General features: G+C 38.5%; 1 protein-coding gene across 3 annotated transcripts in view; it reads left to right on the forward strand.

Annotated features, from left to right (window-relative positions):
• Window positions 1-11,057, forward strand: part of abcb7 (ATP-binding cassette, sub-family B (MDR/TAP), member 7) — a 96,269-nt gene extending 85,212 nt beyond the window's left edge. The window contains exons 15-17 of one of the 3 annotated variants that reach the window (XM_043704996.1): window positions 664-771; window positions 2,972-3,167; window positions 10,868-11,057. In XM_043704996.1, coding sequence (XP_043560931.1) covers window positions 664-771; window positions 2,972-3,167; window positions 10,868-10,890 — 327 coding nt within the window. In that variant the 3' untranslated portion in view covers window positions 10,891-11,057. Of the gene's footprint in view, window positions 1-663; window positions 772-2,971; window positions 6,014-10,867 lie in introns of those variants that run through there. The other 2 variants (XM_043704997.1, XM_043704995.1) reach the window with 2 other exon arrangements.
• The last annotated feature ends 428 nt before the right edge of the window (window positions 11,058-11,485 follow it).

Genomic DNA, 11,485 nt, shown 5'->3' on the forward strand with positions numbered 1-11,485 from the left:
CCTATCACCCTCACCTTAACCTCCTTCCACCTATCGCATTCCCAACGCCCCTCCCCCAAGTCCCCCCTCCCTACCTTTTATCTTGGCACACTCTCCTCATTCCTGAAGAAGGGCTTATGCCTGAAACATCGATTCTCCTGCTCCTTTGATGCTGCCTGACCTGCGTTTTTCCAGCAACACATTTTTAAGCTCTTATCCACTGACCTTAAACCTATATCCCCTAGTATTTGACATTTCCATGTCGGGGAAAAAGCCTCATAATTTTATATACTTCTATCAGGTCGCCCCTCAGCTGCTGACACTCTAGCGAAAGCAATCCAAATTTGTTCAACCTCCTTATATTTAATACACTGCAATCCAGTCAACATCCCGGTTGGTGTCTTTTGCACCCTGTTAAAAGCCTCCACGTTCTTCCTATGGCGTGGTGATCAGAACTGCATACAGTACTCCAAATGTTGCTTAACTAAAGTTTTGTACAGCTGCAACATGATTGCCAACTTTTACACTCAACGCCCTGAACAACGAAGACAGTTTGGCATATGCCTTTTTTACCACCTTATCCATTTGTGTTGTCACTTTCAGGAATGTATGGATTTGCGAGATTTTGTTTTCCATCTTTCTATGCAGCATTAAAGGGATCAATTTCTGCTCTGCTCTCCACAGAATATTCTCAGTTCAATGAGAGAATTGGTGCACCACCGTACATCTATGTTTATAGCTCATCGACTCACTACAATTGTTGATTCAGATGAAATTCTAGTTCTGGATAAGGTAGGAATATTTTAGAATATTTCCACAACTGGGTTACCTCAGTAGAGCTGCAGGCTCATATTTGCTGAAGGGCATCATATCAACTATATTTTAGTCTAAAACTATCTGTAATTGCTAACAGTGACTGAAAGCCTGGATAAGATCGTCCCAAGGAAGGAAAGGGGAGTACAACTACAGGAATGATAGAGGTCCATTAAAATCGTTGGATCTGCATTTTTAAAACCTGGATGTAGGTTTGCTTGCTGAGCTGGAAGGTTCATTTTCAGACGTTTCGCCACCATACCAGGTAACATCTTCAGTGAGCCTCTGGGCGAAGCACTGCTAGTGTTTCCTGCTTTCTATTTATATGTTTGGGTTTCCTTGGGTTGGTGATGTAATTTACCGCGGTGACATCATTTCCTATGCTGATGCCATTTCCCTTTTTTTTCAGGGGGTGGTAAATGGGGTCCAAGTCAATGTGTTTGTTGATAGAGTTACAGTTGGAATGCTGTGCTTCCAGGAATTCTCATGCTTGTCTCTGTTTGGCTTGTCCTAGGATGGATGTTTGTCCCAGTCGAAGTGGTGTCCTTCTTTATCTGTAGTTAAGGATACTAGTGAGATCCACCAGGATACATGAACATCAACCAGCCACAAAATGACATGCCCGTCTCTAAGTAATATCCTTACATACAGATAAGGAAGGACACCACTTCGACTGGCACAACACATCCATCCTAGGACAAGCCAAACAGAGACACGCACGAGAATTCCTAGAAGCATGGCATTCCAACTGGAACTCTATCAACAAACACATTGACTTGGACCCCATTTACCACCCCCTGAAAAAAAAAAATGGGAAAAGACATCAGCGTAGGAAATGACATCACCCACCCAAACATATAAATAAAAAGCAGGAAACACCAGCAGTGCTTTGCCCGGAGGCTCATTGAAGATGTTACCTAGAATGGTAACTAAATGTCTGAAAATGAACCTTCCAGCTCAGCGAGCAAACCTACATCCAGAACCTCAACCTGAACTACAAATCTTCTGAAAACTTGCTTTTTAAAACCTGTTTAATTGCTTGGATATTCTTGCTTCCTTTATTCTTTCTCACTATAAATTCAAGCTCTCGTGACACAGTTTGCAGGCTATGAATTGTAGATCTATTGAGCCATGAAGGATGTAGAGTGAAAGTGGCCTCTTGTGGCTACAATATGAGTGCAGTTGTCCTACTGTCTTGTAAAATTGTCAAAGCATACTGGTGTTATTTCTTGCATTATTTAAACTAGGCTTTCCAGCGCCACCTGTGTATGAGTAGATCATTTTGTTAATATGGCTACAGTTCTAAACAATTTTCAGAATATCAAAGACTAATGTGTCTATTTGCATGTTGTACAATTCAATTATGGAGACCTATAGTATTTTGAATATTTGAAAATGTTATAAATAATAATGACAGACTCTTAGCTTATTTTTCAACGTAGCACTCGTTCCTTGTCAAGTAGCAAAAAATTCAGCCTGAAGGCTTTTGCAATTAGTGCTTGTCTGTATTTAGATGACATCTTAATTTTTAAAGCCACAGTTTGACCACTGCAATGACTATATATGGCGCATGTGTAAAACTCTGCACCAAAGTTAATGAATATAATAAATATTTTTGCAGAAGCATTTGGCATTATGTCATGGGTAGAACGAAAAGAAAAAGTTAGGAGTGTATCTGTGCCTTGCTCCCTTGTGCCCCTTGCAATCTGGTTATGCTTCAGTACCAAGTAGTAAAGTTTTATGGTTGGGACCAACCATCATCAGGAAGGGTTATGAAGGTTTATTATTTTAAATATGTTTGGATAGAATAACGTGACTTGGCAAAAAAATTGAGAGAAGTAGTCTCGTGTTAAAGATGACCATATTTCACTGCCACAAATAGTTCGATAATCTTTGAATCCATTGTCTCCTGGATTGATCTGGAGTTGATCTTCATCATGAAGGAAACATCTTTTAATGGATTACTAGCATTCTGACGCAAGTTGTGAGTCTAGAATATTAACTTCAAACAAGGAAATTGGCATTTCACGCCTAAATACATTGGCAACAAACATGAATATATTGGAATGTTCTTTAAAAACTATATTATAGATTAATGCCAGTGGATCTTTAGTAATATCTGACTAGACAAAGTTCATCTGAATTCAGAGTTTTGCTGATTCTTTACAATTTGCTGCAGGGTAAGATAGCAGAGCGTGGAACCCATCAAACTCTCCTGGACAAACCCAACAGCCTTTACTCTGAACTGTGGCGAGCACAAAACAGTCGAGTGTTCAACAGCTCAAATTCCCACCATCAAGAAGGGAAGAAAATAATGTCATCCAAGGAAGAGGAAAGGCGAAAGTTATCGGAAGAGATTCTAAACAGTGTAAAAGGTTGTGGAAACTGCTCTTGTTAAAACTGTGTTTTTATACTGGACATTAAACTACACTGACATTTTGCACTGGAAGTATCATTAGGTACCGATGCATGAGTAGACGATTTTGACCAGAAAAGCCAAAACTATTCTTTGTAGGGCAGGATTTTATTTTTATAGCAAAATGGTAAAATATTTTTTGTATCCCTAATATGCTGGAAGACCTTTCATGGAACAGCAAATCAAGTAATTTTAAAATGGATGAAGTAAATTGTTCCAGTGGGTAACAGCCATTCATTTTTCTAAATAACTTGAGGCAGATGTGCATTACTGGTGAGTTACTAAATGTAGTTGTTGACAATACTGTATCAGTATTAGCATGGACCAACTAACAGAAATTGTCATGTGAAGCTAAATCAGTGCTTTCGTCAATTTTTATGATGTGAACAGATCACTGTAATTATTGTAATCTTTACAGGGGTAAATTTAATAAATATTGAATGTTGGGAACTGGATTGAAGGCCATATTACCTCTGATGGTTTCTACCTGGGACAATATTTGGTATGTCAGACATAGAGATGAAGCATATCCCTTCTTAAATATGTCTCTTAAATATTTACCAATAATGCACATTTTAAATTTGTCCTCTGTCCATTAATGGTACCTCAAATGATTTATCTGAGGTTTGCTAATTTCTTAATTATTAATTTGAGATAGCATATCAATGACCTGTCATGTGTAGTGAAAAGGCTGTGAAGACATCTTTTTATGGTTTATCTGTTCAAGCACATTGCCAAGATGTATTTTCCATTCTGTTAATTCAATATCCATACGTATATAGTTTTTCTGATATCCTTCACTTTAAATCCTTGTGTCATCTTTATTTGGAATAAAGGAACAACTATCTCATAATAGCCTCATCCTCAATTGCATATCTTATGAGATTTTATTTTCCCACACTTGTGTGTCCCAGAGAAGGTTTTGTCTCTAAATTACCCTGGGTGACCATGTCAGAGATGCTGGACTGGGAATATGGAAGAACCTTAACGTTATTGGAGGTTTAGCACTGGGTAATTATCGTACCCCTTTGAACTAATCTGATCTGTGCAAGGCAATTATCAACTACCTTTAGAATTATGGTTATGATAAAATGGCGACGTTACTTTGTGATCATTTGTAGTCTGATTTTGTGGATTTATTTGCAGAATTGAATTAAATTGCTTTTGGAGAAGTTTGAATGGATTGAAAACTCATTGTGTTAATCTCTAAGAATCAAAACTCTGCAAACAGTTCTGAAACCAACGTCAAGACGTTTCAGTTTCTACAGGGAAATGCACAGCCTTTTTATTCTTCTTTAATTGAGACACGTTTTGTTTTAAAATTTGCTGTAATAGATGCAAATAGTGGATTTAATCTGGTAAACGTACAGCTAGAAATATTAAACTGCAGTTTGCACGTAACTTTATTGGGTTTTTTTCAGCACCAGTGTCGAATGTTGATTCAGAATAGCTGCTGATTTGCCTTTGTAACTGCTTGTGATTTGTGCCTCTGCTGTTGTTTTTCTGTTATGAAGTATACTGCTATGTCATTTTATCTAAATCTCTGCTTGGACCATTGTACTGTAGTAGTTTGCATCTGTGAGATGTGTACTTAGGAGTGCATGTATTGAGCCAAAACTCAGCAAGTCATTGCTTGGAATTGTTGTGTGGAGATCTATTTAAGTTCTGCATATTTGGTACAAGATTATTTTTGTAAAATTCAAGAATGCCTAACTGCCTCCTTTCATTTTATTTCTTTGTCTATGACAGATTTTTTTTAAAATCAGCAAAATAATTACACCAGTTCTTGCAATCTGAGTTTCTAAATCAATTGTACTGCTGAATGTTGAGATTGAGATCAGGATCCCCCAAATCAAAGTTAATGAATATTGACTTGATCCTTTCACCTATTTAGTAACCAAACCTGTAAACTGATATACAGTACTTTTGGTGCAGTCAGCAGCTTTTAGTTGACGAACACAGTCATGAACATTTTTTAAGTTATTAGTCCAGAATTGATATAATGCAGCAGTGTTTTGAAGTCCTTGCTTTCAGTTTCGAACACTTAAGCAGGCTTTCCCTGGTAATATTTTTATTTCCACCCTCATGTGGTCTGGTTTACCATTTATCTAATCTCAACAAATTTTAAACATTTAGATGAATGGCATCAGTACCTCTTTGAAACCCAAGACTTCATTGAGGTTACATAACTATGGAGTTTAGTTCCATTTGTAAGTCTAGTTTGTTCTTATGCCTTTTACTTGAGAGCCATTTGCCTCCTTCATTTAGTGTAACTGAAATGACAGTTTTATGGATGTGTGGTATATTCTTGTACCACTTTCTACATTCACTGGATTTTGTGAATAGATTGACTTAAGACTGCTACAGACATATTATGTTTATTCCTTTATATTATTAAAGTTGACCTGATGTATTAATCTTTATATATTTATGTTCATAAAATATACTTCTAGCAGTTGTAAAGAACCAATGATCGAATACTGTTATAACTGGATAAATACAAAATATAAATGTTTTTATTTCTAATGCTCATAATTAGTCGCTACTTCCTTAGTTGAAATAGAACCAGAAACTGACGGAAGTAATTACACGTGTTAGGATTCCATTATCACTTGATGAAAGAGATGAAAAGTTTAGCATTCTTTATTTGTGAACCATTTAAAGAATTGTCAACTATTCTTAGTCAAAGAGTGAATGTTTCTTTAAGGTTTTATTCAGTAACTGGTATGTTTTCAAACTCCGTTTTATCTGTAAAATTGGTGTGTATTTATAGAATTGGTCAGCCCCAATAAAATTTTGACAATATTTGTGTTTATTGTGCCTTATACCTCTTCCTGCTTTACAGTTGTCTCTCATTTTGTAATGAGCACCACAAAGTTTTCGAAAGCAAACTTGAAAGTTTTGAATTTAATGTCAAACTGCATAAAGAAGTGGCTTTTCTTTTTAAAAATGCGTGAAGCAACAGTAGTATCATGTTTTACAGGTCGTGCTGCTATAATGCAACAGTTGTGTTCCTCTGCAACCTCATGCTATAGTGAATCACGCTGTAGAAGATCACGAACAGAAAATCGCTATACCCGTTCAGTAGAAAGTTTACATCATCCAAACGATGTCCACAATTCGTCAGTCACACACAGCCAGTTTGTGCTGACAAAACATCTTTTTTAACAGAACGACCTGTACTTAAATTAATAAATCAATTTTTAAAAAGTCACTCTTAATTTTTAAGAATTCATGGAATAGTTTAGTAAGATTCTTCTATTTGAGGCCAGCAGTTGCTTTGTGGTTTAGTTCTTTGTGGGGTAATATTATTGAAAAATACTGTAGTTTTTGCTTTGTGTTACATGATTTGATGTATGTTAGACAAATCAGAGGAAGGGATCATCATGTTGATTGGAAACAACAAATGCTGGAGATCATCTAGACTCAACATTAGCTTGGTCTTTTTCCATGGATGCTGTCTGATCTGCTATGATCTCCAGCATTTGTTGTTTTTTGTACAGATTCCAGCATCTGCAGTAATTTGCTCCTACATCATGTAGATTGGAATTGTTTTGAAACCTTATCATGCTTAACGTTAAACTGCAAATTATTTACAATAGCTTTAACCTTTTTCTCAGTTGGTAGCAATACTTCTATTACCTCAAAGGTAGTCAAATGGATCCTGTTTAATATGAACATGGTAGCACTGGATTTTATTAATGGACCGTTAATCCTGGGCTTATGATTCCAAGGCAATAGTTCAAATCCCACTATCAGCTGGAGAATTTAAATGAAATTAACTAAGTTAATTAAGTTGGAGTGCAAACTGCAGAAGAATGAAAATGCTGGGAGTTGAGCTAAGTGTGGAATTTTAAGGGTATAAAATTAAAATTAAATTTAATCCTTTGCAGCCTTAAAATCTAAAACTGTGGGTCATGGAAAGGTAGATATTTAAGGAAGGGTATTTCTTTCTTTCAGGCCTAAGGAAAGTTTAAACAAACTGTCCCCAGTGCTGTAGCTGATTAAGATATTTAGCAAACTGGTTAAATCTGGTTCTGGTAGCAGGGCAGGCCACATGGTATAAAAGCAAGGCCTAAAGTTCTCCCAGCACAGAGTGTGAATCGCAAGAGAGAGAATGCTGGGAGTTGAACTAAGTATGGGAATTTAGGCAGGCAGGAGAGGGAGGCTTTTGCTGTATATTATTTGGCCATTTTTGCTAGAGGCTAGAGATTCAGATTTTTACCTCATTGGGATCGCTTTTGGGCAGAAGGGAGCTGTACAAGAGTTGCCCTTGAACAGGAAGGAACCAATATCCTGGTGGGGAGATTTGCTTGGGCTACTTGGAAGGGTTTACGCTAGTCTGGCAGAGGGTGGGACCCTAAGTAGGAGTGAGATGAGAGAGAAGGTTGAGGCTGGTACAGAAGTTGAAGAGAGCAAGTTAAATAGACAGGGCAGGCAAGAGCATGGCAGCAAATGAGGGATGGACTGATGAATTAAACTGCATTTATTTCAGTGCAAGAGGCCTGACAGGTAAGGCAGATGAACTCTGTACATGGATGGGAACATGAGACTGAGACATAGCTGCTACAGAAACTCGGCTCAGGGAGGGACAGTACTGGCAGCTCAATGTTCTGAGATACAGATGCTCTAGACAGATAGAAGGGGAAGCAGGAGAGGAGTGGAGTGGTTTTGGAAATGGAAAACATCACAGCAGTATTTCTAAGGTATCATCCAGTGAAGTTTTATGGATGGAATGGAGAATTAAAAAGGTAATTATTTTGATGGGATTGTACTATAGGCTCCCCATCAGCCAGCATAAAACTGAGCAGCAAATATGCAGCGAGATCACAGCTGTAAGAATAATAGAGTTGTAATAGGGAATTTTAATTTTCCAAACAGACTGGAACTGCCATACTGTTAAGGGCTTGGATGGCAAGTGTGTTCAAGAAAACCTTTAATCAATATGTAGATAGCCTGACTAAACAAGGGGCAAAACACTATCTCCGCTTGGGAAATAAGGCAGGGCAAAAGACTGAGGTGTCAGTAGGGAACAGCTTGGAACCAGTGGCCAAAATTCTTTTGGTTTTAAAATAGTTATGCAAAAAGATAGGGCTGGTCCACAAACCAAAAGTTTTAAATTGGGGCAAAGCCCGTAGTCACGTTGTGGTTTCATTCTTTCCGGGGGGGAGAAATTGCTGTATAAAACTTTCATGAGTTGACTGGAGAGGCTCTTCACAATTAAAGGGACAGTTGACAAGTGGGAGGCTTTCGAAAGTGAGATAATGGGTTCAGGCCAGTATGTTCCTTTTCATGTGAAAGGCAAGACTGGCAGGATGACAAGAAATATTGAGGCTCTGGTCAAGAAAAAGGCGGCAGCATAAAGTCAGATAGAGATAGTCGGGATCAAATGAATCCCTTGAGTTATAAGGACAGTAGGAGCTTAAAAGAGAAATCAAGAGAGCAGAAAGGGGATATGAGGTAGCTTTGGCAGATAGGGTAAAGGAGAATCCAAAGCTATTTTACAACTAAACTAAGGGGGAAAGTGTAAATAGGGAGAGAACAGGACCCTTTAAAGATCAATGAGGCTGTGTATATGTGTGGAACCATAGGAGATGGGTGAGATCCTAAACAAATACTTTGAGTCAGTATTTACTGTGGAGAAATAAATGAAATCTAGGGAACTTGAGCAAATAGTGATGTCCACATTACAGAAGAGGAGGTGCTGGAGGTCTTAAAATGCATTAAGGTAGATAAATCCCCAGGACCTGATAAAGTGCATCTCATGACACTATGGGAAGCTATGGGAGAAATTGTGTGGCCACACGGTGGAGATATTTGTATCATCAACAGCCATGGGTGAGGTGCCAGAAGACTGGAGGTGGCTAATTATTTAAGACTGCAAGGAAAAGCCAGGGAGCTACAGATTAGTGAGTCTAAAGTCAGTGATAATTAAGTTAAGTGGGCGGCACGGTGGCACAGTGGTTAGCACTGCTGCCTCGCAGCGCCAGAGACCCGGGTTCAATTCCCGACTCAGGAGACTGACTGTGTGGAGTTTGCACGTTCTCCCCGTGTCTGCGTGGGTTTCCTCCGGGTGCTCCGGTTTCCTCCCACAGTCCAAAGATGTGCAGGTCAGGTGAATTGGCCATGCTAAATTGCCCGTAGTGTTAGGTATAGGGGTAAATGTAGGGGTATGGGTGGGTTGCGCTTCGGCGGGTCGGTGTGGACTTGTTGGGCCGAAGGGCCTGTTTCCATACTGTAATGTAATCTAATCTAATCTAAAAAAAAATCTAATCTAAGTTATTGGAGGGAATTCTAAGACAGGATCTATGTGTATTTGGAAAGGCAAGGATTGATTAGGGATAGTCAGCATGGCTTTGTACATGGGAAATCATGTTTCACAAAGTTGATTGAGGTTTTTGAAGAGGTGACCAAAAGGATAGGTGAAGGTAGACTGGGTAGACATTATCTATGTGGACTTTAGCAAGGTCTTCAACAAGGTTCTGTATAGTAGACTGGTTAGTTAGGTTAGATCACATGGAGTCAAGGGAGAGCTAACCATTTGGATATAAAGTTAACTTAACCGTGGTGAGAGAGGGTGATTGTTCAGACTGGATGCCTGTGAGCAGCAGTGTGCCACAAGGATCAGTGTTTGGATCCACTTTTGTTTGTCATTATATAAATGATATGGGTAAGAATTTAGGAGACATGGTTAGCAAATTTGCAGAAGCCACCAAAATTAGTGGTATAGTGGACAGAGAAGATTATCTATGAGTACAACAGGACTCAACTGGGCCAGTGGACCAAGAATGACAGATGGAGTTTAATTTGGATAAGTGTGGGGTATTGCATTTTGCTAAGACAAACTAGGGCAGGACTTGCACTGTTACTAATAGGGCACTGGGGCATGTTGTTGAACAGAGAGACCTAGGAGTACAGGTACATAATTCCTTGAATGTGGTTTCACAGGTGGACAGGGTGGTGAAGAAGGTGTTTTGCACGTTTGGCTTCATCAGTCAGAGCATTGAGTACAAGGGTTGGGACATCATGTTACAGCTGTACTGGACTTTCATAAGGCCACATTTAGAGTGCTGTGTACAATTCTGGCTGCCCTGCTATAGGAAGCAAAGGCATGCAACAACTATTGATAAGGATGTTACTGAGACTGGAAGGTTTACATTATAAGGAGAGGCTGGAATGTTTTCTCCCTAGAGTGTAGGAGGCTGAGAAATGATCTTCAAGGTTTAGAAAATCATGAGGACATATATAAGATGAATAGCCAAGGTATTTTCCCCAGGATAGGAAAATACAGAACTAAAGTACAAAGGTTTAAGGTGAGAGGGGAAAGATGTAAAAGGGACCCGAGGGGCAACCTTTCCATACAGAGGGTGGTGCATATATGGAATGACTGCGAGAGGAAGTAGAGGTGGGTACAATTACAACACTTAAAAGATATTTGGACATGGATAGAAAAGATTTCGAGGGATATGGGTCAAACAACAGCAAATGGGATTAGTTCAGTTTAGGAAACCTGGTTGACATGGATGAGTTGGGCCAAATGGTCTGTTTCTGTATGACACTTTGACTGTTTAAGTCTGGACATTTATGATAACATTTATGATAACTGTGAAGCTTCTATATTGTCATGGAAACCCTCCTCATTCAGTAATTTTCTTTTAGGGGAAGATCCTTACTCGATCTGATACATATGTGACTCTAGACCTACAGCATTGTGATTGTCCTTTGACTGTCCTCGAAATTACTTGGCAAGCTGTTCATTTGCAAAGAAAATGGAACACCACCACAACCAAATCCAGGAAGCATTCCAAGGTTATCTTCAGGGTTAGAAAGAAGTGTGATTGATCGTGATATAGGACTTCAATGACTGTCATTTTTTTAAAAAATGCAATTCCAAGTTGAATTCATTATTGTACATGAAATATTTTTCATTGTATTTTAAGAAATTGAAATACTTGCATTAAATTGATAATTTAATGCAAAATGGAAATAAACAACCCTTGGTCTCTCTATAATTATTGCCAGCTGGATCTGTTATTTGCTGAAGAACTTACAGTTTCATCAATGTAAATAAAATTTTGAATTAAGCTTAAGACCTCTATTAAGCCTTAAATGTGAGTGGCAGTATGAAATCTGAAAACAAAAGCAAGAAACAGGAGAGTAAAACCAAAACCTGCACCACCTCTTACCAGGTGTAATGCCTTTACTTTTCCCATTAGTCTTATTTTGCCAACTCTTCTGAGCTTTCTGATATTCTACCAAAGACTTTTTTTTCCAGCC

The sequence above is a fragment of the Chiloscyllium plagiosum genome, chromosome 15 (genome assembly GCF_004010195.1).
Source record: "Chiloscyllium plagiosum isolate BGI_BamShark_2017 chromosome 15, ASM401019v2, whole genome shotgun sequence".
Classification (NCBI taxonomy): Eukaryota; Metazoa; Chordata; class Chondrichthyes; order Orectolobiformes; family Hemiscylliidae; genus Chiloscyllium; species Chiloscyllium plagiosum.